The sequence below is a fragment of the Coregonus clupeaformis genome, chromosome 5, assembly GCF_020615455.1.
Source record: "Coregonus clupeaformis isolate EN_2021a chromosome 5, ASM2061545v1, whole genome shotgun sequence".
Classification (NCBI taxonomy): Eukaryota; Metazoa; Chordata; class Actinopteri; order Salmoniformes; family Salmonidae; genus Coregonus; species Coregonus clupeaformis.
In genome coordinates, this window is record NC_059196.1 from 32,052,244 (window position 1) to 32,079,847 (window position 27,604).

General features: G+C 46.1%; 2 protein-coding genes across 3 annotated transcripts in view; both read right to left on the bottom strand.

Moving 5' to 3' along the window:
- Nucleotides 1-1,341: 1,341 nt before the first annotated feature.
- LOC121567189 (potassium voltage-gated channel subfamily E member 4) lies at nt 1,342-2,893 on the bottom strand. The gene is made up of 2 exons (XM_041877121.2): nt 2,837-2,893; nt 1,342-2,595 (listed from the first exon to the last, which is right to left on the bottom strand). The coding sequence occupies exon 2, from the start codon at nt 2,557-2,559 to the stop codon at nt 2,026-2,028; it is 534 nt and encodes a 177-aa protein (XP_041733055.1). The 5' UTR covers nt 2,560-2,595; nt 2,837-2,893; the 3' UTR covers nt 1,342-2,025.
- A 4,232-nt stretch (nt 2,894-7,125) lies between these two features.
- LOC121566888 (long-chain-fatty-acid--CoA ligase 3-like) overlaps nt 7,126-27,604 on the bottom strand; it is a 38,910-nt gene continuing 18,431 nt past the window's right edge. The window contains exons 5-15 of one of the 2 annotated variants that reach the window (XM_041876787.2): nt 24,710-24,860; nt 21,400-21,550; nt 20,442-20,565; nt 20,245-20,316; nt 16,512-16,651; nt 16,142-16,314; nt 15,375-15,449; nt 9,219-9,407; nt 8,293-8,407; nt 8,053-8,210; nt 7,126-7,858 (exon numbers count right to left, since the gene is read on the bottom strand). In XM_041876787.2, the coding sequence (XP_041732721.1) occupies nt 7,701-7,858; nt 8,053-8,210; nt 8,293-8,407; nt 9,219-9,407; nt 15,375-15,449; nt 16,142-16,314; nt 16,512-16,651; nt 20,245-20,316; nt 20,442-20,565; nt 21,400-21,550; nt 24,710-24,860 (1,506 nt within the window). In that variant the 3' untranslated portion in view covers nt 7,126-7,700. The remainder of the gene's footprint in view (nt 7,859-8,052; nt 8,211-8,292; nt 8,408-9,218; nt 9,408-15,374; nt 15,450-16,141; nt 16,315-16,511; nt 16,652-20,244; nt 20,317-20,441; nt 20,566-21,399; nt 21,551-24,709; nt 24,861-27,604) is intronic. The other variant, XM_041876789.2, reaches the window with a different exon arrangement.

Sequence of the window (27,604 nt, forward strand, 5' to 3'; positions counted from 1 at the left end):
AATGTTGATAAACGGCAATATCTATTGGGTGAAATACCACAGTGTGCAATCACAGCAGCAAGATTTACAACCCATATTTATGTTGATTTATTTTCCCTTTTGTACTTTGACTATTTGCACATCATTATAACACTGTACATAGTCATAATATGACATTTGAAATGTCTCTATTCCTTTGAAACTTGTGAGTGTAATGGTTACTGTTAATTTTTTATTGTTTATTTCACTTTTGTTTATTATCTTTGGCAATGTAACCATATGTTTCCCATGCCGATAAAGCCCTTTGAATTGAATTGAACGAAGGAGTGAAAGGATCCAGAATGCTGGGTCAGAGTGACTCATTTAAAACGTCATTCATTCTGCATATGTGGGCAGAGCGCAGGACGCAGGAGGACGTAGGCAGGACTCAACCTCGTCAGCTCCCAGTGGTGGAGGAGCCTATTTAGACACATCCTGCTGTATCATGCTGCTACGCATTCTCTCTCTCTCTCTCTCTCTCTCGCTCTCTCTCGCTCTCTCTCTCGCTCTCTGTGTCTGTGTGTGTCACGCTATTTCTCTCTCCCCTCTTTCTCCCTCTCTCTTTTTCTCACTGGCTCTCATTCTTTCCATTTCACACACTGCAGCTTCTAGTTCCACCTCGATGTCCGGCTCTTTCTTTCACCGACCCTATCTATCTTGTTGTCCCTTATTAAAAAGTCAAAGACATATACTGCATGAGCCCTAACATTCCTACAGCTGTAGTTCCACTTTATGCTACACACTGATGTGTCTACACTATCAATAATTGGGAATGGTTAATTTGAGAGAGAGAGAGAGAGAGAGAGAGAGAGAGAGAGAGAGAGAGACTGACTAATGTGCCCACACGGTCACACACACAGAGCTTATTGCTTCAGAAAGATAAGACTCTTTATTGAGGCCTAACACCCAGACAGGGCCATTACATTCTAAATAGCATCATAAAATACATTCCTTTTCTTTCACGCTATTGTTCTACCGCACTTTGGTTTGGCATGTTGTCAATGGAGTGAGTTGTGAGCATTATGGCCTGCAGCGGGGCTGATATGGTATGGTGTGTGGGTGGGTGGGAGCCTGAGAGGGGGATGGGCTGTAGTTGTGTTGTCGCCACCGATTAGGAGAAATCCCAGCATTCTCCGGGCTCGTTTCCCAGGATTCCTATCGGATGGGAAGGTCTCCAGTGGGTGGGATGGTTTGGCCTAATCTTACCGTATGATGACATGTCAGATATAGGTTGCTGGTTCGAATCTCAGAGCCAACTAGGGGAAAGATCTGTCAATGTGCCCTTGAGCATGGTACTTAACCCTGATTGCTCCTTTAAGTGGCTCTGGATAAGAGTGTCTGCTAATTGTGCTAAATGACTTAAATGTAAATAAGTCAAAATAAATAATCAGCTAACTGCCTGAAAAAAATAGCTTCTTATTCGATCAATTAGTATGCCAACACTTCAGAACAAATAAGACAATGCAAGGACAGGATGGTAAACCCCACGTTATGCTGATTCTACTGAAATGACTGGTGTGCCTCAGCAACAGGTGGTGTAAAACTACTGCAGCACTGCCCCCTTTTGGAGAAAACTAGATATTGCAACCTCCCTTTGATTTAAAAAAGAGGATAAACTTTTTTCAACATAAAAACATTTATTTCCCTAGAAGAGAAGAGAAGAACCATATCTCTTAAACAGAGCAGGATTTTTTTCAACAGAGCTTTGTTTTTTTCTCTTCCATTTACACAACAACCCCAAGTAAACCTACATAGACATTATTAACACCGCACAGTGAAATCATTAGGCTACATCATAAGAGGGTTTCGTTACAGAAAATATATTTCAAGTGGGTTCCAGGTACGTTTCAATGCTCAGAACCGGATGGTTAGAGAGCACTTGTTCCATATGTCGAGCTAAACTTTACCAGTCATTAATATCTCAACTTAATTCCTATATGACGTAGAGGGATGGAAAGTCTACCGTTTTTTTGCGTTTATTTCCCCTCTCATCATCTGTTCTGAGCGTCACAGGTCCTCTCGGAGTATCTGTATCTCGGCCGAGTCGTCGCTGTTGTCAGTAGAGCTGCCCTTCAGGGTCTCATCCGGCCCTCCGGTCTCGCTGTCCGACTCCTCCTCGATGGCAAAGCGCACGTCGGCGGAGGAGCACAGTGAACGGACACTGCTTTGCTCAATGGAGAACAGGGCGCAGGCCAGAGGGGAGCTTAGGACCCTTCCTTCATAGAAGTCCTGGCTCCCCGCGGAGAAGGGAAGCGACACCTGGAAGGAGGGCATGGTGATGCTGTGCTTCTTTTGCAGCGCGCCCCATTCCCTCTGCTCCTCCTCGTGCACCAGGCGCGTAAAAACGTTCGACCTTCTCTTCTCCCGCCTTTTGGAGCGAACATAGCCCAGCATTATACCAACGAGGAAGACCCCATAGAAGGAGATTACTATGAAAATGTACACGTATGCGTTGCCATCGCTTTTGTCCGTTTGGGACGCACTATTAGCCCTCTGCAGGGGAAGAACTTGGGGCGTTGTGAAGTTGTCTGACCTCTCCATCCTCAGTGGAGTTTATGAGGTGGACTGAAAAGTTTCCTGTAAAAACAGAAAAATTACAGAGGTTATGATCTTGATTCTTTACCCACACTTTTACGCACATCTTTACACACACTTTCACGCACACCTTTAAGCACACCATTCCTCAATTGCAGGCTATAAGAATTATTTGATTAAGCTTATAAAAGTATGCCTATTTTGCCAAATTAAACTTGTATAAGACATAACTTAGTGAACAATGGCATATTGTTACTAATGATGCACTACTTATCCAACTTACCGAGCAACAGAGCTGTGGAACATGTGGACCCAGCTGTATGATCCGTGTCCTCGTGAGCCTCTTGAATTTAACAGGATATCCAAGTGCATGGGAATATTTATATAGCTACCTTGGGATGTCACCCATCACGTGAGTGTTCTGTAGTCGAGAGGCAAGTTTTGGCCCAATGTCAAATTTCGGAGTGGACACTGCCCAGACTAAAATGTGACAAACAATGATTATCAGATTTTGAAACGCTATGTTCCAATTCTGTTAAGTTACTAAACTGGTTTAGCCTTTTCTGACAAAATACAATATTTAACGGCTGTTATATAATTTATCCAAAATCATCTTCAATCGACATGCATTCATGTGAGTTTATGGGTGAACAATGCATCAACTCTTGCACACAAATCCTGACATTACAATAGTGCAACTCCTAGTAAGCAAAATGAAGTTGGGTTCATTTTAGGTTCTGAATGAAAGGTAAAAATACGTATTTTCCAGAAGTTTAAAAGACATATTTTCAGGATGTTGAAAATATGTATTTTCTGGATATTGAAAATATGTATTTTCTGGATATTTAAAAGAACGCTTTTCCAGACATTGAAAATAAGTATTTTCTGGATGCTGAATTTACATATTTTCCGGACTTGTTGAAATCAGATTCATTTTCGGTTCTGAATGAAAGATGAAAATTCATATTTACCAGACTTTGAAAATATGTGTTTTCCGGACATTGAAAATACTTATTTCCCAATCAGGTTCATTTTCGATTCTGAATGAAATTTGAAAATACTTTTTTGGTCATTGATTCTATGGCCAAATTTCAACTGCACATACATTGTCAATGAAGTAAGCATTATATCACAATAATACTTTTTTAATCCATTTAATATTGGGAAGAGGAGCCAACTGAAGATTGCAACATGTATTATTGCTCCATCTGTCACATGCACTTATGTTAGATTTTTCATAAACTTGAAAACTGTCAGCGATGATGTTCAAAGTAGTCCAACCTACACAATAAACTGCTTCAACTACAATAACATTCTCAGTAACGGTTACATAAATATATTTTTCTTGCTATGATTGTGATATGTTGTTTATATATCTTAGTTGAGTGCACTGACTGTAAGTCGCTTTGGACAAGAGCGTCTGCTGAATGACCAAAATGCAAACGTTTGAGGTCCGCCCCCAAACAGGTACACATTTCGTCACGGACCAAATCTGAACCATGTTTTGGCCAAATCCAGGCCGGATCGGACCGGACCAAATCTGAACCAAACATAGATTTGGCTGGTTCAGATTTGGTCCGGTCCAGACCAAAAATACGTCCAAAAGACGTTGATCCGTGATTAGTGGGCTATTACTACACATTCACCTACATGTTAAATGTTCTTATTACAGATCATTAAACAGAGTTTAACCACTTAAGCAACACATTGTCTAGGATAGTGCTAACGGGAAGGGTTGGGACATTTTTGCCTCAAAAAGTAGTCAATGACGAATGACGATGGTGGGCACAATTGTTTCATTTGATTAGCCTGGACCCTTTTCAAAGAGTTCGCTCTTACAGCTCAAACAGAACTTTCTCACGCAGTCATCATCATCATAACCACCTAACAGTGTGTCACCAATCACTGCTTTATTATGGGTCTAATTGTAATGGACGACATAATGGACAACAGCCTAATTTCTCAATTTGCACTCAAATAACTCAGGACACCACTGATAGACCAAACACAATCTTTATTTACTTCTTCATGTAATCATTTCCAAGGCAAATTACTAATAAATACAATTGGTGCACTTATGTTACAAGGCAGATTCCACAGACAAACTGGGAGATGAGTAACAAAACGGGTCTATATTATAAAGCTACAATAGATTTAACATAGAGACTTTACATATTCATTTTTCAGTGATCACTGCCCCTCATATACCGTATGTACAGTATACAGGAAAACATCAGAAAGGCATGTTCTTCTGGGTTACAGTAACACATACTGTCAAGAAACTATATCTTACATTACTGTGTACAGCATTGTTATTAAAATATTTCCTATGTGTAGTTATCCACTTGAAATCACAAGAAAAGGCAACAGGTGTCATGTGTGGAATGATGTTCTACAGAGCAATGTTTGTACCATTCAGGAAAGCTTGAGGCCATCTTTTGCTGTGGTGTATCACATTCAACAACATACAAGGAATGGTCTTTTCAAGTGCGAGAGCGCGCGTGCGCACACACACAAATAAATGCTGAAGCTGTGCTCTTAACTAAATTATCTAAATTCTCAACTGTTGTACTGAAGTGTTTTGTGTGCATCTCTTCTTGCCATCGGCCAAGTAATCCCACCTTAGTTTGGTCCAAATGTTATATTATCATATTGCACACTGTCTACGCCAAGCATGGCAGTGGTTCTACAATGACAGCTCTTACATTAGCAAGTGAATGTGTGGTTCATGTAAGTGCACACCTATAACAGAGTACAAATATGTTTTCTACCACTGAAAGAAAATGGTATTCACCAATCTACATATTTCTTACAAACATTATGAGTTTATGACTAGAGTATTATTAACTGGAATAAGAGTATTATTAACTGGCATTAGAGAAGTATTAACTGGTATTACCATAAATAATAACAATAATATGAATGATAGAGTACTGAAAATACATACACTACATGGCCAAAAGTATGTGGACATCCCTTCAAATTAGTAGTTTCGGCTATTTCAGCCACACCCGTTGCTGACAGGTGTATAAAATCGAGCACACAGCCATGCAATCTCAATAGACAAACATTGGCACTAGAATGGCACCGTCATAGGGATGCCACCTTTCCAACAAGTCAGTTCGTCCTGCAAATTTCTGCCCTGCTAGAGCTGCCAATGGTGGAGGAATAATGGTCTGGGGCTGTTTTTCAGGGTTCGGGCTAGACCCCTTAGCTCCAGTGAAGGGAAATCTTAACACTACAGCGTACAATGACATTCTAGATGATTCTGTGCTTCCAACTTTGTGGCAACAGTTTGGGGAAGGCCCTTTCCTGTTTCAGCATGACAATGCCCCCGTGCACATAGCGAGGTCCATACAGAAATGGTTTGTCGAGATAGGTGTGGACTGACCTGCACAGAGCCCTGACCTCAACCCCATTGATCACCTTTGGGATGAATTGGAACGCAGACCACGAGCCAGGCCCCTGCAGTAATGTTCCAACATCTAGTGGAAAGCCTTCCCAGAAGGGTGGAGGCTGTTATAGCAGCAAAGGGGTGACCAACTCCATATTAATGCCCATGATTTTGGAAAGAGATGTTCGACGAGCAGGTGTCCACATACATTTGGACATGTAGTGTATATTCACCTCAAAATGTTTCGTTTTTCTTCTAGGGGCAGAGACTCAACATTTCAGTGCCCTAGCCACAACCCACATTTCCCCAAGGGGATAATAAAGTCATTATCTTATCTTATCTTAGTCTCTCTGAACCTTCTGTTGACTTCGTGCTTGTAGGATCAGACGGGCAGAGGGGAATATAATGGAAATCACAGTGCTAAAGCCTCACTTAGCAGGAAAAACAGGATCAACAAAACACAACAACCACAACAAAAAGAAACGAGGACAGCTAGTTGCTTCCTGTCCTGCAGGAAATAAGAATAGTCTACGGGCAGAACTAGGTTCTGAAATAAACCAGAGAATAAGCAATGGAAAAACCTGGATTCAGGAACAGGGCTGAGAATTAGCCAATGAGGAGCCCTGGATTTGGAACTTGGACAGATAATCAGCCAATGAGGACTCTAGACTAACGTGGACAGAATCACAGAATTAAAGGAGAAAAACAAATACTTAAACAACAGCTATTCATTGAAATGTTACTTGCACTCTACAGGCTCTCATGGCTTAGCATTCCTGACACCCTCAGACAGAAGGGTATTGGGGTTAAAACAATGTTTTCCAACCAACCTGAGCTTGTGCTTCAACAACGGTCAGACAGACATTTACAATTTTAGTCATTTAGCAGACGCTCTTATCCAGAGCGGCTTACAGTAGTGAGTACATACATTTTCATTGGTACTGGTCCTCTGTGGGAATCAAACCCACAACCCCGGTGTTGCAAGTGCCATGCTCTACCAACTGAGCCACATGGGACCACTACCAGACATGAGCTCAACAGGCAACAGAAAATGTGCTGTTTCTCCTCCAGTTCTCCTCCTTGTCACACACACACACACACACACACACACACACACACACACACACACACACACACACACACACACACACACACACACACACACACACACACACACACACACACACACACACACACACACACACACACACACACACACACACACACACACGCGCGCACACGCGCACACAGAGCTCAACTGGCTCCACAGGCAACATGACCTTACCTGGCCTGTCTCATAACTCACATCTGGAGGAAAATCATCTCCAAAGAGGGCAAGAAGTGGAATGAACATGGAGATATTAGGGTGTTCCAACAACACCCCTTACTTACTCTCACCTAACTAATCATTCTCTCCAACATTCTTCAGGGCTAGGCTATTGTCTATTGATTAGAATTTTTAAGCAAAGCCATTTCATTGAATAAAGGAACAGTAGAAATATTGCAACAACACAGCCTCCTCTCTTTGATATCGCTATTTCTCTCCCTCTATCTCTCTCAATCTGTTTCTCTATCTATCTCTCTCTCTCTGTCTATCTTTTTTGGTCTCATGAGAACAAAGTAGATTAAAGTAATTTGAGTGCTTCTGGGGGCTCGTCCGGGATGGTGGTCGGGTGGGGATAGGAGGACGGAGCTGGGAGGCTTGAGGCAGATGCTGGCTCTGTGCTTGGAGAGGTTCTGGTCTGGTCTGGTCCTATTTCCCGCCGTACATTCTCTCGATGTCGTCCTGGTACTTGCTCTTCAGCTGCTGGCGTTTGAGCTTGAAGGCGTCAGTCACCAGGCCCGTCTCGGGGGTCCAGGGGTCGGGACTCAGACGGATCTTACGGGGGATCTCAAACCGCTCCAGCTGGGCTGCAAAGACAGACAAGAAGAGGAAATGCATCACAACTCCAGTCAGAGATATAACCAAAGCAACCACCAAAAGGAATGGATGGCAAAAGTAGCGCTTCAACCTGACTATAACCTGTATCTACTACTACCACTACCATCTATCTATAAAGTCCCTCTCCTCTCGCTCCAAGGTCTGATGACCTTTGACCTCTCACCTGATAGGGCGGCCTCAGTGATGACCTGCAGGACCACCTCCTCCATGGCAGCGTTGTTACACAGCTCCTCCCACGAGCCCCGGATACGATACTGCTCCGCTAGCGACAGCAGATGCTTCTGATTGGGCACCACAAAGCCAATCACGTACATCTCATCGCTGAAGAGAGATAACGGTTAAGAAGACACCTCCATGTCTCTCTTTTTTTTTTTTTTACATATTCTGATTCATACACACACACCTGTTGGCGTAGGCACAGATGTTGTCTATAAGGGGGCAGTTCTTCAGCATGGCCTCCACCTTCCCCAGAGACACATACTCTCCAGCCTGGAGCTTAACCAGGTCCTTCTTACGATCTGTAGACACAGGAACACACTGTCACACTGTGTGTGTGTGGAGGGGGGGAGGGACTGGAGGAGAAAAATCACATTTTCCATTGCACTGTAAATCTTTACAGACAGATGTAGACAACAGGGAAAAGAAAGGGGGATACCTAGTCAGTTGTACAACTGAATGCATTCAACTGAAATGTGTCTTCCGCATTTAACCCAACCCCTCTGAATCAGAGAGGTGCAGGGGGCTGCCTTAATCGACATCCACGTCATCGGCGCCCGGGGAACAGTGGGTTAACTGCCTGGCTCAGGGGCAGAACGACAGAGCAGTAGGATTTCTTCAGTCTAAAGTAAACATGGCTCAAGAGGAATTCTCAGAAGTGAGGTGGAATTGGGAAATAGTTGTTCTTGGGAGCTGCCCTGCTAGACTGATGGAAGAACGTAGGGGCATAGGTTATTTAGAAGGGTTTCAGTGGTTCTGGGCATGATGTTGATGTGGTGTGCTGACATAAGCGGTATCAGGGAGTTTATTTACATACTACTGTATATGGACACCAGAGGAGGCTGGTGGGAGGAGCTAGAGGAGGATGGGCTCAATGTGTTTGACTCCGTTGCATTGATTCCATTCCAGCCATTAGAATGAGCCCATCCTCTTATAGCTCCTCCCACCAGCCTCCTTTGATGGACATGCCCAAATGTAAATGTTTATCTTAGCAAATATGAACCTGGGTGCATAACCATTGTGAAAGGGAACACTTTGGAATAGAGTAGATGTCTCTTTATTCAGAAACCGAGAATGAGGACATTCAGAAGAGGTGTTAGCCCTGCTCCTCACCAATGATCTTGAGGCATCCATCAGGATGGATCTCTCCTATGTCTCCTGTACAGAACCAGCGCTGGCCGTTGTCGTCCACAAAGAAGTCCTGGTTCTTGGCCTCGTTCTTGTAGTAACCCATGGTAACGTTGGGCCCGCCAATCAGGATCTCGCCTCGTGGGTTGGGCGTGTCTGTGCTGTGGTAGCAACCTGGAGGACAGAGCAGGGGAGGGAATAAAGACCAATAGATATCAGTGGAGTAGACGGACACAGAAATATAGAGAGTAGAGTGTACTGTTAATACAGAGGAAACACAGAGTGGATAAAATTCAGACAGCATGTCCTATTTCTGCAGTCCAAACTAGGATAGAGTAAACTAGATTAGATAAGATGATTAGCACAGAATAGACCATGTACAGTCGCTTCAGAAAGTATTCACAACCCTCGACTTATTCCACATTTTGTTGTGTTACAGCTTGAATTTGGATTTAAATAGATGAAATAGATGTTGTGTCACTGGCCTACACACAATAGCCCATAATGTCAAAGTGGAATTATGTTTTTAGACATTTTTACAAATTAATTAAAAATGAAAAGCTGAAATGTCTTGAGTCAATAATTATTCAACCCCTTTGTTATGGCAAGCCTTAATAAGTTCAGGATTAAAAATGTGCATAACAAGTCACATAATAAGTTGCATGGACTCTGTGTGCAATAACAGTGTTTAACATGATTTTTGAATGACAACCTCATCTCTGTATGCATCCTGTTTGCAAAAAGGCACTTAAGTAATAATGTGGCAAATAAATTAACATTTGGTCCTGAAAACAAAGCATTATGTTTGGGGCAAATCCAACACAACAAATCACTGAGTACCTCTCTTCATATTTTCAAGCATGGTGGTGGCTGCATCATGTTATGGGTTTGCTTGTCATTGGCAAGGACTAGGAAGTTTTTTAGGATAAAAAGAAACGGAATAGAGCTAAGCACAGGCAAATTCCTAGAGGAAAACCTGGTTCAGTCTGCTTTCCAACAGACACTGGGAGACAAATTCACCTTTTAGCAGGACAATAACCTACAACACAAGGCCAAATATACACTGGAGTTGCTTAATGGCAAGACTTGAAAATGGCTGTCTAGCAATGATCAACAACCAACTTGACAGAGCTTGAAGAATTTCTTAATGAATAATGTGCAAATATTGTACAATCCAGGTGTACAAAGCTCTTAGAGACTTACCCAGAAAGACTCACAGCTGTAATTGCTGCCAAAGGTGATTCTAACATGAAATAGTATCAAAATGTATGCACTCTGGATAAGAGCGTCTGCTAAAAGACTAAAATGTAAAATGTAACATGTATTGACTCAGCGGGTTGAATATTTATGTAATCATGATATATTAGTGTTTTCTTTTTCATTATATATATATTTTTATGTTAGAATTTTTCTTCTTCATTGACATTACAGAGTATTTTGTGTAGATCGTTGACAAATCAATTTTAATCCCACCTTCTAACACAATGTCACGAGTTCAGCCGAGGCTGCTCCTCCTCCTTGCTCGGGCAGGCTTCGGCGTTCATCGTCACCGGAGTACTAGCTGCCACCGATCTATGTTTCTGTGTTCTACTTGTTTTGTCTTTATTGCACACACCTGGTTCCAATGTACGTTCATTTGTTTCCCAATTTTACCCTCTGGTTCTCTCATGGTGTTGTGCGTGATTGTTCGTTGTCTTGTTGTCATTTGCATTGTGAGTCGGTATTTTCTTCCCTGTGTGGAGGATATGTTTATTTACTTGTGATAAGTAAAGTACGTCGTTGACCAAGTTCTGTGTCCTGCGCCTGACTCCGTCCTACCGCTACACACTGACGCATGACAGAATCCCGCACCATTATGGAGTCTACAGGTACATCCATTCCTCCAGGATCGGTGGAGGAACGCATCCAGCAGCACTCGACCATGCTACAGACTCTTGGAACAGCCATGGATAGAGTGGTACAGACTATGGAGCGATGGGAGAGGGGGGGTTCTACACCTCCTTCCACTACTATTCACTCCACACCGCTGACCACCCCTTCACCACCTGGATCCAGTGGGATTCGGCTCTCGCTCCCGAGGGCATATGATGGAACAGCCGGGTGCCAGGGGTTTCTGCTCCAGGTGGAACTCTACCTGGCGACCATCCACCCGGCTCCCTCGGGATACGAGAGCGTGTCCGCCCTCATCTCCTGTCTGTCTGGGAAAGTGCTCGAGTGGGCCAACGCTGAGTGGGAAGGTATAGACGCGGCATCGGTGCGCTATGAGGATTTCACCCGCCGTTTCCGGGCGGTATTTGATCATCCACTGGAGGGGAGAGAGGCGGGGGAACGGTTGTTCCACCTCAGACAGGGGAAGAGGAGCGCACAGGACTTCGCACTGGACTTCAGGACATTGGCAGCCAGCGCGGGATGGAATGAGAGGGCCCTGATCGACCATTACCGATGCAGCCTACGGGAGGACGTTCGTCGGGAGCTGACCTGCAGGGACACCACCCTTACCCTGGACCAGCTGGTAGATTTATCGATACAACTGGATAACCTGTTGGCCACCCTCGGACGTCCGGATCAGGGTCCGTCCAGTCCATTCCCCAGCACTTCCGACCCTACACCGATGGAGCTCGGAGGTGCTGATCTAAGGGTGACCGGAAGGGGGGCTGTTTCCTGCACCAACTGTGACCGCAGAGGACACACTGCTGGTCGGTGCTGGAAAGGGTCTTTAGGGAGTCGAGGCAGCAGGCAGGGCACTGGTGGACCACTCCAGGTGAGTAGGCACCCTTCTCACCCAGAGCTCCCTGTTGCGCACATGTGTGTTCATGTAGAATTTCCTGAGTTTTCCCCGCATTCCCAGCATAAGGCGCTCGTAGATTCAGGCGCAGCTGGGAATTTTATGGACCGTCTATTTGCACATAGATTAGGGATCCCTATTGTGCCTGTTGATGTGCCCTTCCCTGTACATGCCTTAGATAGTCGCCCTTTAGGGTCAGGTCTGATTAGGGAGGTCACAGCTCCACTCTGGATGAAAACACAGGAGAGTCATGAGGGGAGAATTAGTCTCTTCCTGATCGATTCTCCTGCGTTTCCAGTGGTGTTGGGGATTCCCTGGTTAGCCTCTCGTGACCCCAATATTTCGTGGCAACAGAGGGCTCTCAAGGGATGGTCTCATCAGTGCTCGGGGAGGTGTGTAGGTGTTTCCGTAGGTGCAACTACGGTGGAGAGTCCAAACCAGGTCTCCACTATGCACATTCCTCCCGAATATGCCGATTTGGCTCTCGCCTTCTGTAAAAGGAAGGCAACTCAATTACCACCCCATCGACAGGGGGATTGTGCAATAAATCTCCGGGAGGGCGCTGCACTTCCTCGGAGTCACGTGTATCATCTGTCACAGGAAGAGACGGCGGCTATGGAAACATATGTCTCCGAATCTCTGGGACAGGGATACATTCGGCCTTCCACTTCCCCTGCCTCCTCGAGTTTCTTTTTTGTAAAGATGAAAGATGGAGGTTTTCGCCCGTACATTGACTATCGAGGTCTCAATCAGATAACGGTGAAGTACAGTTATCCACTACCTCTCATTGCTAGTATGACGGAGTCATTGCACGGGGCGCACTTCTTCACCAAATTGGATCTCAGGAGCGCGTACAACCTGGTGCGTATCCGGGAAGGGGATGAGTGGAAGACGGCATTTAGTACCACATCTGGGTACTATGAGTACCTCGTCATGCCGTACGGGTTGATGAATGCTCCCTCAGTCTTCCAATCCTGTGTCGATGACATTTTCAGGGATCTGCACGGACAGGGTGTAGTGATGTATATAGATGATATTCTCATATACTCCGCTACACGAGCCGAGCATGTGTCCCTGGTGCGCAGGGTGCTTGGTCGACTGTTGGAACATGACCTGTACGTCAAGGCTGAGAAATGCCTGTTCTTTCAACAGTCCGTCTCCTTCTTAGGCTACCGCATGTCCGCGTCCGGGGTGGAGATGGAAAATGACCGCATTTCAGCCGTGCGTAATTGGCCGACTCCAACCACGGTTAAGGAAGTGCAGCGATTCTTAGGGTTTGCCAACTACTACCGGAGGTTTATCCGGGGCTTTGGTCAGGTAGCGGCTCCCATTACCTCCTTGCTGAAGGGGGGACCAGGGCGCCTGCAGTGGTCAGCTGAGGAGGACAAGGCTTTTGGTCACCTGAAGGCTCTGTTCACCTCGGCTCCCGTGCTGGCTCATCCTGATCCCTCCTTGGCATTCATAGTCGAGGTGGACGCGTCCGAGGCTGGGATAGGAGCTGTATTGTCTCAGCGCTCGGGTACGCCACCAAAGCTCCGCCCCTGTGCTTTCTTCTCGAAGAAGCTCAGTCTGGCGGAGCGTAACTATGATGTGTGGGACCGGGAGCTGTTAGCTGTTGTTAAGGCTCTGAAGGCGTGGAGACATTGGCTTGAGGGGGCAAAACACCCTTTCCTCATTTGGACTGACCACAGCAATCTGGAGTACATCCGGGCGGCGAGGAGACTGAACCCTCGCCAGGCAAGGTGGGCCATGTTTTTCACACGTTTTGTTTTCACCCTCTCGTACAGACCAGGTTCCCAGAATGCTAAGGCAGACGCTCTGTCCCGGCTGTATGACACAGAGGAGCGGTCCAGGGAGCCCACTCCCATACTTCCGGCTTCTTGTCTGGTGGCACCGGTGGTATGGGAGGTTGACGCAGACATCGAGCAGGCGTTACGCACGGAGCCCACTCCCCCGCAGTGTCCAGTGGGTGGTGTGTATGTTCCGTCTGATGTTCGCAATCTCCATTTCAGTGTGTACTAGGTTATCAGCCGGTCCTGCCACCATGGCATCAGAGCCAGATCGAGGCACCTGCGGTGGATGAATGGTTTCGGCGCTCGGAGGAGACCTGGAACGCTGCCCATGTATGCCTGCAACGGACTATCAGGCGACAGAAGGCGAGCGCCGACCGCCACCGCAGTGAGGCCCTGGTGTATGCACCGGGGGACCGGGTCTGGCTCTCGACCCGAAACCTGCCCCTTCACCTGCCCTGCCGGAAGCTGGGTCGGCGGTTTGTGGGGCCATTTAAAGTCCTGAGGAGATTGAACGAGGTTTGTTATAGGTTACAGCTCCCTCCTGATTACCGTATTAACCCCTCGTTCCATGTGTCTCTCCTCAGGCTGGTGGTAGCTGGTCCGCTCCAGGAGTCTGAGGTGCGGGAGGTCCCTCCGCCCCCATTGGACATCGAGGGGGCACCGGCGTACTCAGTCCGTTCCATCCTGGATTCGAGGTGTCGGGTGGGGGGCCTGCAGTATCTCGTGGAGTGGGAGGGGTACGGTCCGGAGGAACGGTGCTGGGTTCCTAGGAGGGACATCCTAGATCCCTCCCTGTTGAGGGATTTCCACCGAGGTCATCCGACTCGCCCTGCTCCGTGTCCTCCTGGCTGTCCCCGAGGCCGGTGTCGGCGCACGGCTCAAGGGGGGGGGTACTGTCACGAATTCAGCCAAGGCTGCTCCTCCTTGCTCGGGCAGGCTTCGGCGTTCGTCGTCACCGGAGTACTAGCTGCCACCAATCTTTGTTTCTGTGTTCTACTTGTTTTGTCTTTATTGCACACACCTGGTTCCAATGTACGTTAATTTGTTTCCCTATTTTACCCTCTGGTTCTCTCATGGTGTTGTGCGTGATTGTTTGTTGTCTTTTTGTCATTTGCATTGTGAGTCTGTATTTTCTTCCCTGCGTGGAGGATATGTTTATTTACTTGTGATAAGTAAAGTACGTCGTTGACCAAGTTCTGTGTCCTGCGCCTGACTCCGTCCTACCGCTACACACTGACAAAAACTGGACAAGGTGAAGGGGTGTGAATACTTTCTGAAGGCACTGTATGATGGAAAACTGTACAGAGGAAAGAGTTGTGTTCTGAATGACTTCCTTACCAGGTCATGGTGAATGCAGTTGAAATATGAGAGAGTGATTTTTCCCCTAAAACGCTGTCCATCTCTCACACTGACTAGGGCATGTGTGTAAATAATGTAGGATGGATTTGTAAACTATATGACATTGTTTTCGTAAGTGTGTGTGTGTGTGTGTGTGTGTGTGTGTGTGTGTGTGTGTGGAAAAAGAGACCCAGGGGTCCTCCTCCGTCTGTCTGTGTCACTCACCCTCCACCCAATCCTTGAGCTTGATTTCAGAACAAACGAGCGGTCCTCCAACTCGCCCCGTGCTGTAGTCCCACACTGGAACACACACACACACACACACACACCTCATCATCATCACAAACTGCAGTGACTGACCACTGTATAATACACAGCGGCACTGTTATGCTGAATGCTCCCCATCCGTTACCGTGGTAACCTAACCAAACCATGGTAACCCTGCCAGGGCCCTGCTCTACTGTCTCTCCTCCCTCCTACCCTATCCCATCCCTCTGTATCCACTACTCTCTCCTCCCTCCTACCCTATCCCATCCCTCTGTATCCACTACTGTCTCCTCCCTCCTACCCTATCCCATCCCTCTGCATCCACTACTGTCTCCTCCCTCCTACCCTATCCCATCCCTCTGTATCCACTACTCTCTCCTCCCTCCTACCCTATCCCATCCCTCTGTATCCACTACTCTCTCCTCCCTCCTACCCTATCCCATCCCTCTGTATCCACTACTGTCTCTCCTCCCTCCTACCCTATCCCTCTGTATCCACTACTCTCTCCTCCCTCCTACCCTATCCCATCCCTCTGTATCCACTACTCTCTCCTCCCTCCTACCCTATCCCATCCCTCTGTATCCACTACTATCTCCTCCCTCCCATTTCTTTCATCCAAAAAACCCCTCCTTTCCTCACTCCTACTCCCTATCTCCCACCCTTTCTCTCCTTCTCTCCTTCTCTCCTTCTCTCCCCCCCTCCTACCCTATCCCCCTCTCTCTTACTCTCGCTGATGGTGCCAGCTCCGCACGTCTCAGTGAGGCCGTAGCCCTGGCCCACGGGGCAACAGAAGCACACGTTCATGAAGCGCTGGGTGGCGGCAGAGAGGGGCGCCCCGCCCGACAGCAGCACCCTGGTCTTCCCCCCCAGGAGGGACCGAACCTTCTTAAACACCAGGCTGGAGGGAGTGGAGGAGAGGGGAGGGGGAGCAGTTCAGTTAATCTGCAAGGAAATTCATGTTTACACTTCCTGGATTAACTGTGCTTCATTATGTTATTTGTTTTTGGATGAGGTTATGTGTGAGTAATCGATACAGTGTGAATATTTAAGGATGTGTGTGTGTGTGTGTGTGTGTACAGTAGTAGACTGACGTACTTGTCACACAGCGGTGTGCTGTGTCCTTTGGAGAGCTGCTCCAGCTTGTAGTTGTAGGCCAGAGTGAACAGAGTCCTCTGAGCACTGCTCATCTCCTCCACCTTGGTCATCACATTCTTATAGATACGATCCATTATCTCCTGTAGCACACAGAGAGAGAGAGAGAGAGAGAGAGAGAGAGAGAGAGAGAGAGAGAGAGAGAGAGAGAGAGAGAGAGAGAGAGAGAGAGAGAGAGAGAGAGAGAGAGAGAGAGAGAGAGAGAGAGAGAGAGAGAGAGAGAGAGAGAGAGAGAGAGAGAGGGAGAAAGAAAGAAAGAAAGAAAGAAAGAAAGAAAAAGAAAGAAAGAAAGAAAAGAGGGGAGGAATTGAGAGATGGTGAGCAGAGACACATAAAGAGAGAAATAAAGAGGGGGAGTTGAGTTGGATGTATAAGAGAAGGTAGAAAATAGTGGGAGATGGAGATGGAGAGGCAAAGACAGGGACAGAAAGAGGAGGGGAAATAAGAAGAATGTGGTGGGTGTTCGGGTCAATAAGTTCTGGATCTGTCTGTATGTGGCCAAAGCACATTGCTTTACACTGTGTCTGTCTGCAGTCTTAATATGGGGCTTTGGTCCCAGGCCCAGACAGCAGATTCCTGACACCTCTCTGTCTGGAGGCCCAGTTCTGAGGAGCTATGTGAGCACAGAGATAACACATGGCGGGAGTGACATCAGCCAGTGTCTCTTCTCCATCTGCCCAGCAGATACTCTGTGTCCTGGGTATAAAACAAGACCAAGTCCCAGAACAATCATTTCAATATTTGAGGTCTTAGCTAGATGATATCTTAGATAGGTCTAAATTCAATCAATTCTGTAAAGATGCTCACAGATTCAGCAACTAGTAAAACATTCAGAATATACTGTGGTGTTTTGGGGAACAATCTGGTCAATATGAAACATATTCAGTGTTACAGTAAAACATAGAACGGGAATGCCCGACCTTCTAGCTGCCTGTGGGCATGGAAAACAGTGACCTCATCATTCCCAGAGAGATTGACATAGAGAGAAGGAGAGGAACCACTAAGTCATTCAGTTGTCCAGTTAGTTGTCCTTGGATCTCAGATTCCACTCTGCAGGAGATGATGGGAGTGATGCTATAATGTCTTAAAGATGGTACCATGTCCGTGTGTGTATGTGTGTGTGTGTATGTATGTGTATGTGTGTGTGTGTGTGTGTGTGGGGACCCCACAAGAATAGTAAACAAACAAAAATTTGACCAACTGGGGACATTTTGTTAGTCCCCACAAGGTCAAATGCTATTTCTAGGGGGCTTAGGGTTAGGGTTAGAATTAGTGTTAGAATTACGTTAAGGGTTAGGGTTAGGAGCTAGTGTTAGTTTTAGGGTTAGGGTTAGGAGCTAGGGTTCGTTTTAGGGTTAGGGTTAGGGTTAAGATTAGGTTTTTGGGTTAAGGTTAGGGTAAGAGTACGGGTTAGGGTTAGGGTAAGAGTACGGGTTAGGGTTAGGGTAAGAGTACGGGTTAGGGATAGGGTAAGAGTACGGGTTAGGGTTAGGGTAAGAGTACGGGTTAGGGTTAGGGTAAGAGTACGGGTTAGGGTTAGGGTAAGAGTACGGGTTAGGGTTAGGGTAAGAGTACAGGTTAAGGTTAGGGTAAGAGTACGGGTTAGGGTTAGGGTAAGAGTACGGGTTAGGGTTAGGGTAAGAGTACGGGTTAGGTTTAAGGGTTAGGGAAAATAGGATTTTGAATGGGACTGAATTGTGTGTCCCCACAAGGTTAGCTGTACAATACTGTGTGTATGTGTGTGTGTGACTTAGCACTGTCTGTTTCTTATTTACATGTTACATTTTAGTCATTTAGCAGACGCTCTTATCCAGAGTGACTTACAGTTAGTGAGTGCAAACATTTTCATACTTATTGACATGGTGACTGTAGGGAGTTTGTCCAACCCCACTAAAACACAGAACACTTCGTTATTAAATTCATCAGTGAGTTCCAAAACTGGGCTCCAAGTTTCAATGGAGTAAAGGGCACAAACAACAAACAATAAAAACCAGCTGGTGGGTGTGAGAGTCTGTGTTTGTGTGCATGTTAGATAAAGTAGTGAGAGAGGAAGTTGACGTGGGACACATGCAGCCGGGTGTCACAGAGGAAACTACACACTGTAAACGGTGTGTGTGTGTGTGTGTGTGTGTGAGTGTGTGTGTGTTTGTCTATGATGGGGATAACCACACAGGGCTTTCTCACGTTCTGTTTACAGCTGTGAATGGTTCCAGACACTGGGGCCCTCTGACCTGTGTCCCCTGACTCCTAGGGTCCTCATGGGGGAACACACAGATGAAGAGATGCATGGGGTCTCACAGAGAGAGACAGAGCCAGAGCCAGAGAGAGAGAGAGAGAGAGAGAGACAGAGAGACACAACGAGAGAGAAAGAGAGAGACACAGCGAGAGAGAGAGAGAGAGAGAGAGAGAGAGAGAGAGAGAGAGAGAGAGAGAGAGACAGAGAGGACCACAGAGAGATGTGGTCATGGAACAGTGATAGACTGAATGAGAGTGAGTGAAAGAGATAGAGAACCAGAGTGAGGGACTGAATGACTCACCACAGAGTGAGAGAAAGGGAAAGAGATAGAGAACCAGAGTGAGGGACTGAATGACTCACCACAGAGTGAGAGAAAGGGAACGAGATAGAGAACCAGAGTGAGAGAGAAAAGAGAAAACCAGAGTGAGAGATAGAGAGAGAACCAGAGTGAGAGAAAGAGAGAACCAGAGTGAGAGATAGAGAGAGAACCAGAGTGAGGGAAAGAGAGAGAACCAGAGTGAGAGAAAGAGAGAGAACCAGAGTGAGAGATAGAGAGAAAACCAGAGTGAGAGATAGAGAGAGAACCAGAGTGAGAGAAAGAGAGAGAACCAGAGTGAGAGAAAGAGAGAGAACCAGAGTGAGAGATAGAGAGAGAACCAGAGTGAGAGAAAGAGAGAACCAGAGTGAGAAATAGAGAGAGAACCAGAGTGAGGGAAAGAGAGAGAGAACCAGAGTGAGAGAAAGAGAGAGAACCAGAGTGAGAGATAGAGAGAGAACCAGAGTGAGAGAAAGAGAGAACCAGAGTGAGAGAAATAGAAAACCAGAGTGAGAGACTGAGTAACATTATGTAGTGAAAGAGTGAGGGAGGGCTCAATAAATCACACCTAAATACTGCAATATAACATAGAAACACTATATTCTACATTGAAATAAAATCACAGAATGTCTTGGGGTACTGTGACGAGACAGAGAGAGAGAGAGAGAGAGAGAGAGAGAGAGAGAGAGAGAGAGAGAGAGAGAGAGAGAGAGAGAGAGGAGAGAGGGAGAGAGAGAGGGAGAGAGAGAGAGAGAGAGAGAGAGAGAGAGAGAGAGAGAGAGAGAGAGGGGGAGAGAGAGAGAGAGAGAGAGAGAGAGAGGGGAGGGAGAGAGAGAGAGAGAGAGAGAGAGAGAGAGAGAGAGGAGAGAGAGAGAGAGAGAGAGAGAGAGAGAGAGAGAGAGAGAGAGAGAGAGAGAGAGAGAGAGAGAGAGAGAGAGAGAGAGAGAGAGAGAGAGAGAGAGAGAGAGAGAGAGAGAGAGAGAGAGAGAGAGAGAGAGAGAGAGAGAGAGAGAGAGGGAGAGAGAGATAGCGCTGGTAACTGTCTGTACTGGACCAACAGTACTGATCTTAGTCTGTGTCTGGGAAAGCAACCCTACATGTACAGTACTGTGTGTATGTCTTACCGGCACAGCTGCCATAAGAGTAGGTTGCAGAACACTGGTGTCTCCTTTACTGCCTTTTTTAATCTTTGTTGACTGGTGTGAGAGAAAGGATACAGTTATGATACAGGTACTCTACACATATATTCACCTTTTATATATGTGTTTAGTAATGTACAGTCCAAGCATGTGATATACAGAGCAGGGGGGGACCACCTCACCTGGTCCGCTAGTGTCTGGGGGGAGGAGTATCCGATCCTGCAGCCGTGAGCCACACACACCAGCTCTGCACTCAGCTCCAACACATGGGCCAGGGGGAGGTATCCGATGTAGGTGTCATTCTCACTGCCACAGCACAATATAAGTAACTCCTTATTATTCTAGCATACGGACGGACAGACAGACAGATAGACAGACAGGCAACAGTCCAAAATAGTACACGATCATCTTTCAATAAACTTGCATGACAAATCTATATGTATAAGAAAGGTTTACACAATTAAACAATAAAATACACAAAACACTACAGTAAATGTCCTTCTGGGCCAGATCAAGATGATGTTGCTCTCTAAAGGGTAACGACTTGACCCCCTCTCTCCCATCCTCCTCCTTCTTCCACTCCACTCCCCCCAGAGAAAATGAGGAGGGTTTTTAAAGATAACAAAGCAAACACATCCGTCGTCATGGTGATCACCAGTGTGATGGTACAGCATCTACTTGTATTTACAGCACAGCCTTAAACCCATGCTTCTGCACGTGCTCAGTTGACACCAAAGCCCCAATCAGGAAGTTGTCCTCATAGATCACTTTTGAGTGTTTTCTTTAATTCAGTGTTGAAATGGGACCTGCTATGAATAACCATCACACTGTACTCCCCCATGGACAGCTTAGATCAGTCAAAGAGCATAGACAGGACATTATGGGATCTTCCTCTAAGACAGCTCCAATTGAAAAAGGCTGTGTAAACATTTTATCAATCTTCCTGGATAAGGTGCACTTTGGAAGCCAGCTTGGACTGTCAAAATTCTTAGTGCATTCAAAGTGGTATTCGATGATTCATTAAGAAATGTGGCTTATCAGAAAATGTCGGTAGTAGTTTGGTACTGGAGGGACGTGATGGTTTGTAAAGCCCAGGAGGGTAAAGAGAGGGTATAAGGTTGGCAGATTAGCGGTACCTACCCCAGGTTGGGTATCCTTTCTGCCATGCCAGTGATGCCAGCAATGATGTTACTATGGGAGATCATGACGCCCTTGGGTATGCCAGTGGAGCCGCTGGTGTACATGATGACAGCGATGTCAGAGGGCATGGGCTGTTTACGCCCACGAGACACTACACACACACACACACACACACACACACACACACACACACACACACAGACAGACAGATACAGGAAAACAAATTAGTTCATGACATGGCATGAAAGCATGTTTTTGTAAATATTCAGCATATCGTAGGAAAAGGGAGTTCATGGGAGATCATAAGATATAGTGCAGGCAGGAAAATAAATGGAGGAGGCTTGTTAAGTCCATGTTAGGATATATAGTCTGTAGGCAAAGGTCCTGGGAACATATGGTGTCGTTAAACAAGATGGGGGTACATAATGATGAATATCTAAAGGAGTGGTAGAATGGAACATTCCTAATGGAATAAAGATGGAGAGGAACATCAGTCAAGTAAAACATTAAACACATTAAACACAATGTCACCATTTAGTAAACCTCCTTCAGCCTCTTGGCACTCTCAGTAGGAAGATACAGTATGTCTTACTGCCAAAAACACCATCTACCTCTCCTCTCTTTCCTCTCTCTGCATCTACCTTCCTCTTTCCAATATCTCTCTCTATGCCGCTCTACAGCTCTCGCTCTCTTCTCGCTCTCCTCTCTGAGTTTTGGCTGTGTGTTAACTGGCTGAGAGCTGTTCAATTGACGTAAAGCCTCTCCTCCCCGTCAGCCCATTTCAAATGTTTGGGCTTAAGTTCTCCAAGACACCATGTTAATCTTGTCTAGGCTAGCCAAAAAGCCACTCAGAAGTTATATTATGTCAGGCAATGTGGATTCTGACCATGTGGAAGGAAGTAAGATGATTCTAGATCATGTAGGTTTCTTAAACTATGGGTCAGACCCAAAGTGGGCATGTGAGAGGTAGGTCGCATGTTATAAGAATACATCAATTTATTATTTGGGTCTCAGGCAAAAATAATTATACAACAAATCACTGTTATAGACTATATAAGAAATGAATGGAGTAGGGCTCAAACAACAGTCAGCACATTTCTCTCAGATGTCCTCGTGGAAAATTAAGACGTGATTTCGATTGCTTTTTGTAGGGCTGGGGGGGTGCTCAGTGTCGGGTGGAATATAAACATTTCCAAGACGTCCACAGCGGGTGCAGAAAAACAAAACACACCGAAACAGAAGACCCCCAGGACAGAGAGAGAGAGAGGGAGAGAGAGAGAGAGAGGGAGAGAGAGAGGGAGAGAGGGAGAGAGAGAGAGAGAGAGAGGGAGAGAGAGAGAGAGAGAGAGAGAGAGAGAGAGAGAGAGAGAGAGAGAGAGAGAGAGAGAGAGAGGAGTGGGACGTGACTTGGAGTCTCCCGCATGCGAGAGAAGGGGCCTTGCTCTGACTTGAACATGGACCCAGAGATACAGGGGCGGAGAGGAGGGGGGTGATGTCATGTGAAGTTTACAGAAGTGTCTATAAACATGACCCTCCTTCCTAATCCCACAGGTCAGCACACACACACACACACACACACACACACACCTACCCCTCACAGTACCAGCTCTACTTGTTATGGGTCAAGCAGTGCAGCACCAGAGACCAGCTGGAGAAAAGGAAGGATGGAAAGAGAGAGGAAGGGAAGGAGAGAGGAAGGGAAGGAGAGAGGAAGGGAAGGAGAGAGGAAGGGAAGGAGAGAGAAATTGGAGAGAAAGGGAGTGTTTCCTCTGAGCTTAATCTGACACAGATGTGTCCACTTCTTCATTCACATGACCTAATGAGCAGCACCACCGAACCCCCCACCCTCCCCCTTGAGACTACAGTATCTGAGACTACAGTATCTGAGACTACAGTATCTCTGAGACTACAGTATCTCTGAGACTACAGTATCTGAGACTACAGTATCTCTGAGACTACAGTATCTCTGAGACTACAGTATCTCTGAGACTACAGTATCTGAGACTACAATCTGAGACTACAGTATCTCTGAGACTACAGTATCTGAGACTACAGTATCTGAGACTACAGTATCTCTGAGACTACAGTATCTCTGAGACTACAGTATCTCTGAGACTACAGTATCTGAATCTACAGTATCTCTGAGACTACAGTATCTGAGACTACAGTATCTGAGACTACAGTATCTCTGAGACTACAGTATCTGAGACTACAGTATCTCTGAGACTACAGTATCTGAAACTACAGTATCTCTGAGACTACAGTATCTGAGACTACAGTATCTCTGAGACTACAGTATCTGAGACTACAGTATCTGAGACTACAGTATCTCTGAGACTACAGTATCTGAGACTACAGTATCTCTGAGACTACAGTATCTGAGACTACAGTATCTCTGAGACTACAGTATCTGAGACTACAGTATCTGAGACTACAGTATCTCTGAGACTACAGTATCTCTGAGACTACAGTATCTGAGACTACAGTATCTCTGAGACTACAGTATCTGAGACTACAGTATCTCTGAGACTACAGTATCTGAGACTACAGTATCTCTGAGACTACAGTATCTGAGACTACAGTATCTGAGACTACAGTATCTCTGAGACTACAGTATCTCTGAGACTACAGTATCTGAGACTACAGTATCTCTGAGACTACAGTATCTCTGAGACTACAGTATCTCTGAGACTACAGTATCTGAATCTACAGTATCTCTGAGACTACAGTATCTGAGACTACAGTATCTCTGAGACTACAGTATCTGAGACTACAGTATCTCTGAGACTACAGTATCTCTGAGACTACAGTATCTCTGAGACTACAGTATCTCTGAGACTACAGTATCTGAGACTACAGTATCTCTGAGACTACAGTATCTGAGACTACAGTATCTGAGACTACAGTATCTCTGAGACTACAGTATCTCTGAGACTACAGTATCTGAGACTACAGTATCTCTGAGACTACAGTATCTGAATCTACAGTATCTCTGATACTACAGTATCTGAGACTACAGTATCTGAGACTACAGTATCTCTGAGACTACAGTATCTCTGAGACTACAGTATCTCTGAGACTACAGTATCTGAGACTACAGTATCTGAGACTACAGTATCTGAGACTACAGTATCTCTGAGACTACAGTATCTCTGAGACTACAGTATCTCTGAGACTAGCAAAGTGACTTACTACAAACTAGTAAATGAGTGCTATAACGATGTTATACATGTTGTGTACATTTCAGTATAATGCCGTTAAAGAAATGCTCAGTCCACACGCATACGCGCACACACACACAGACACACACCTGTGTGTTTACCATTCTCAGGCTTGGTCCCCAGCTCCTGGACGGTGGCCATGTTGTGGACACTGATGCCTCGTGGGTAACCGGGCCACTTGGTGGGTGTGTCATCCACCACGATGATGTGCTGCAGCCTGGGCACCTCCAGAAGGATGAACTAAACTCAACCAGGAAACACACAAATAAGTCTTTAAGACAGCTATACTATAACCATCAAATGGTTGGTCAGGATAGGGATAGGGCATACTGATAGGGTTTGGCTGATTCCTTTTGGTCGCAGACTGGCTGCTGGCTACAAACAGTGGTTTTGTTTATTTTTTCAAGTATGTTTTCAAAGGCTTAACCTTTCCGTACACGTGGACATGCAAAATAAACAAATGCACTTTGTACATTGTTCTACTTCAGTATGTTAAGACAACCTAAACATGTGAGTCAATTTTCACGTTCTGACAGATACATATAGCTTTATGTCTCTCTCTTCCCTGTCTCTCTCCTCAGGAGGGAATGTGGACTGTATGTCTGTGTCTAACCCAGTGTGTTGGTCTGTGTCTCTAACCCAGTGTGTTGGTCTGTGTCTCTAACCCAGTGTGTTGGTCTGTGTCTCTAACCCAGTGTGTTGGTCTGTCTCTAACCCAGTGTGTTGGTCTGTGTCTCTAACCCAGTGTGTTGGTCTGTGCTCTAACCCAGTGTGTTGGTCTGTGTCTAACCCAGTGTGTTGGTCTGTGTCTCTAACCCAGTGTGTTGGTCTGTGTCTCTAACCCAGTATGTTGGTCGTGTCTCTAACCCAGTGTGTTGGTCTGTGTCTCTAACCCAGTGTGTTGGTCTGTGTCTCTAACCCAGTGTGTTGGTCTGTGTCTCTAACCCAGTGTGTTGGTCTGTGTCTCTAACCCAGTGTGTTGGTCTGTGTCTCTAACTCAGTGTGTTGGTCTGTGTCTCTAACCCAGTGTGTTGGTCTGTGTCTCTAACCCAGTGTGTTGGTCTGTGTCTCTAACCCAGTGTGTTGGTCTGTGTCTCTAACCCAGTGTGTTGGTCCGTGTCTCTAACCCAGTGTGTTGGTCTGTGTCTCTAACCCAGTGTGTTGGTCTGTGTCTCTAACTCAGTGTGTCGGTCTGTGTCTCTAACCCAGTGTGTTGGTCTGTGTCTCTAACCCAGTGTGTTGGTCTGTGTCTCTAACCCAGTGTGTTGGTCTGTGTCTCTAACCCAGTGTGTTGGTCTGTGTCTCTAACCCAGTGTGTCGGTCTGTGTCTCTAACCTAGTGTGTTGGTCTGTGTCTCTAACCCAGTGTGTTGGTCCGTGTCTCTAACTCAGTGTGTTGGTCTGTGTCTCTAACCCAGTGTGTTGGTCTGTGTCTCTAACCCAGTGTGTTGGTCTGTCTCTAACCCAGTGTGTCGGTCTGTGTCTCTAACCCAGTGTGTTGGTCTGTGTCTCTAACCCAGTGTGTTGGTCTGTGTCTCTAACCCAGTGTGTTGGTCTGTGTCTCTAACCCAGTGTGTTGGTCTGTGTCTCTAACCCAGTGTGTTGGTCTGTGTCTCTAACCCAGTGTGTTGGTCTGTGTCTCTAACCCAGTGTGATGGTCTGTGTCTCTAACCCAGTGTGTCGGTCTGTGTCTCTAACCCAGTGTGTTGGTCTGTGTCTCTAACCCAGTGTGTTGGTCTGTGTCTCTAACCCAGTGTGTTGGTCTGTGTCTCTAACCCAGTGTGTTGGTCTGTGTCTCTAACCCAGTGTGTTGGTCTGTGTCTCTAACCCAGTGTGTTGGTCTGTGTCTCTAACCCAGTGTGTTGGTCTGTGTCTCTAACCCAGTGTGTCGGTCTGTGTCTCTAACCCAGTGTGTTGGTCTGTGTCTCTAACCCAGTGTGTTGGTCTGTGTCTCTAACCCAGTGTGTTGGTCTGTGTCTCTAACCCAGTGTGTTGGTCTGTGTCTCTAACCCAGTGTGTTGGTCTGTGTCTCTAACCCAGTGTGTTGGTCTGTGTCTAACCCAGTGTGTTGGTCTGTGTCTCTAACCCAGTGTGTTGGTCTGTGTCTCTAACCCAGTGTGTTGGTCTGTGTCTCTAACCCAGTGTGTTGGTCTGTGTCTCTAACCCAGTGTGTTGGTCTGTGTCTCTAACCCAGTGTGTTGGTCTGTGTCTCTAACCCAGTGTGTTGGTCTGTGTCTCTAACCCAGTGTGTTGGTCTGTCTCTAACCCAGTGTGTTGGTCTGTGTCTCTAACCCAGTGTGTTGGTCTGTGTCTCTAACCCAGTGTGTTGGTCTGTGTCTCTAACCCAGTGTGTTGGTCTGTGTCTCTAACCCAGTGTGTTGGTCTGTCTCTAACCCAGTGTGTCGGTCTGTGTCTCGCTGGCCCCACTCTGCATTACACACTGATAAAAGTGGGAAATAGTACAGACCACAGATCCACAACATGCATCACATGTACAGTGAGGGAAAAAAGTATTTGATCCCCTGCTGATTTTGTACGTTTGCCCACTGACAATGAAATGATCAGTCTATCGTTTTAATGGTAGGTTTATTTGAACAGTGAGAGACAGAATAACAACAAAAAAATCCAGAAAAATGCATGTCAAAAATGTTATAAATTGATTTGCATTTTAATTAGGGAAATAAGTATTGGAACCCTCTACAAAACATAACTTAGTACTTGGTGGCAAAACCCTTGTTGGCAATCACAGAGGTCAGACGTTTCTTGTAGTTGGCCACCAGGTTTGCACACATCTCAGGAGGAATTTTGTCCCACTCCTCTTTGCAGATCTTCTCCAAGTCATTAAGGTTTCGAGACTGATGTTTGGCAACTCGAACCTTCAGCTCCCACCACAGATTTTCTATGGGATTAAGGTCTGGAGACTGGCTAGGCCACTCCAGGACCTTAATGTGCTTCTTCTTGAGCCACTCCTTTGTTGCCTTGGCC

Bases quoted from the DNA above. Each gene is read 5' to 3' on its own strand.
- LOC121567189 (XM_041877121.2), bottom strand. From the start codon at position 2,559: ATGGAGAGGTCAGACAACTTCACAACGCCCCAAGTTCTTCCCCTGCAG.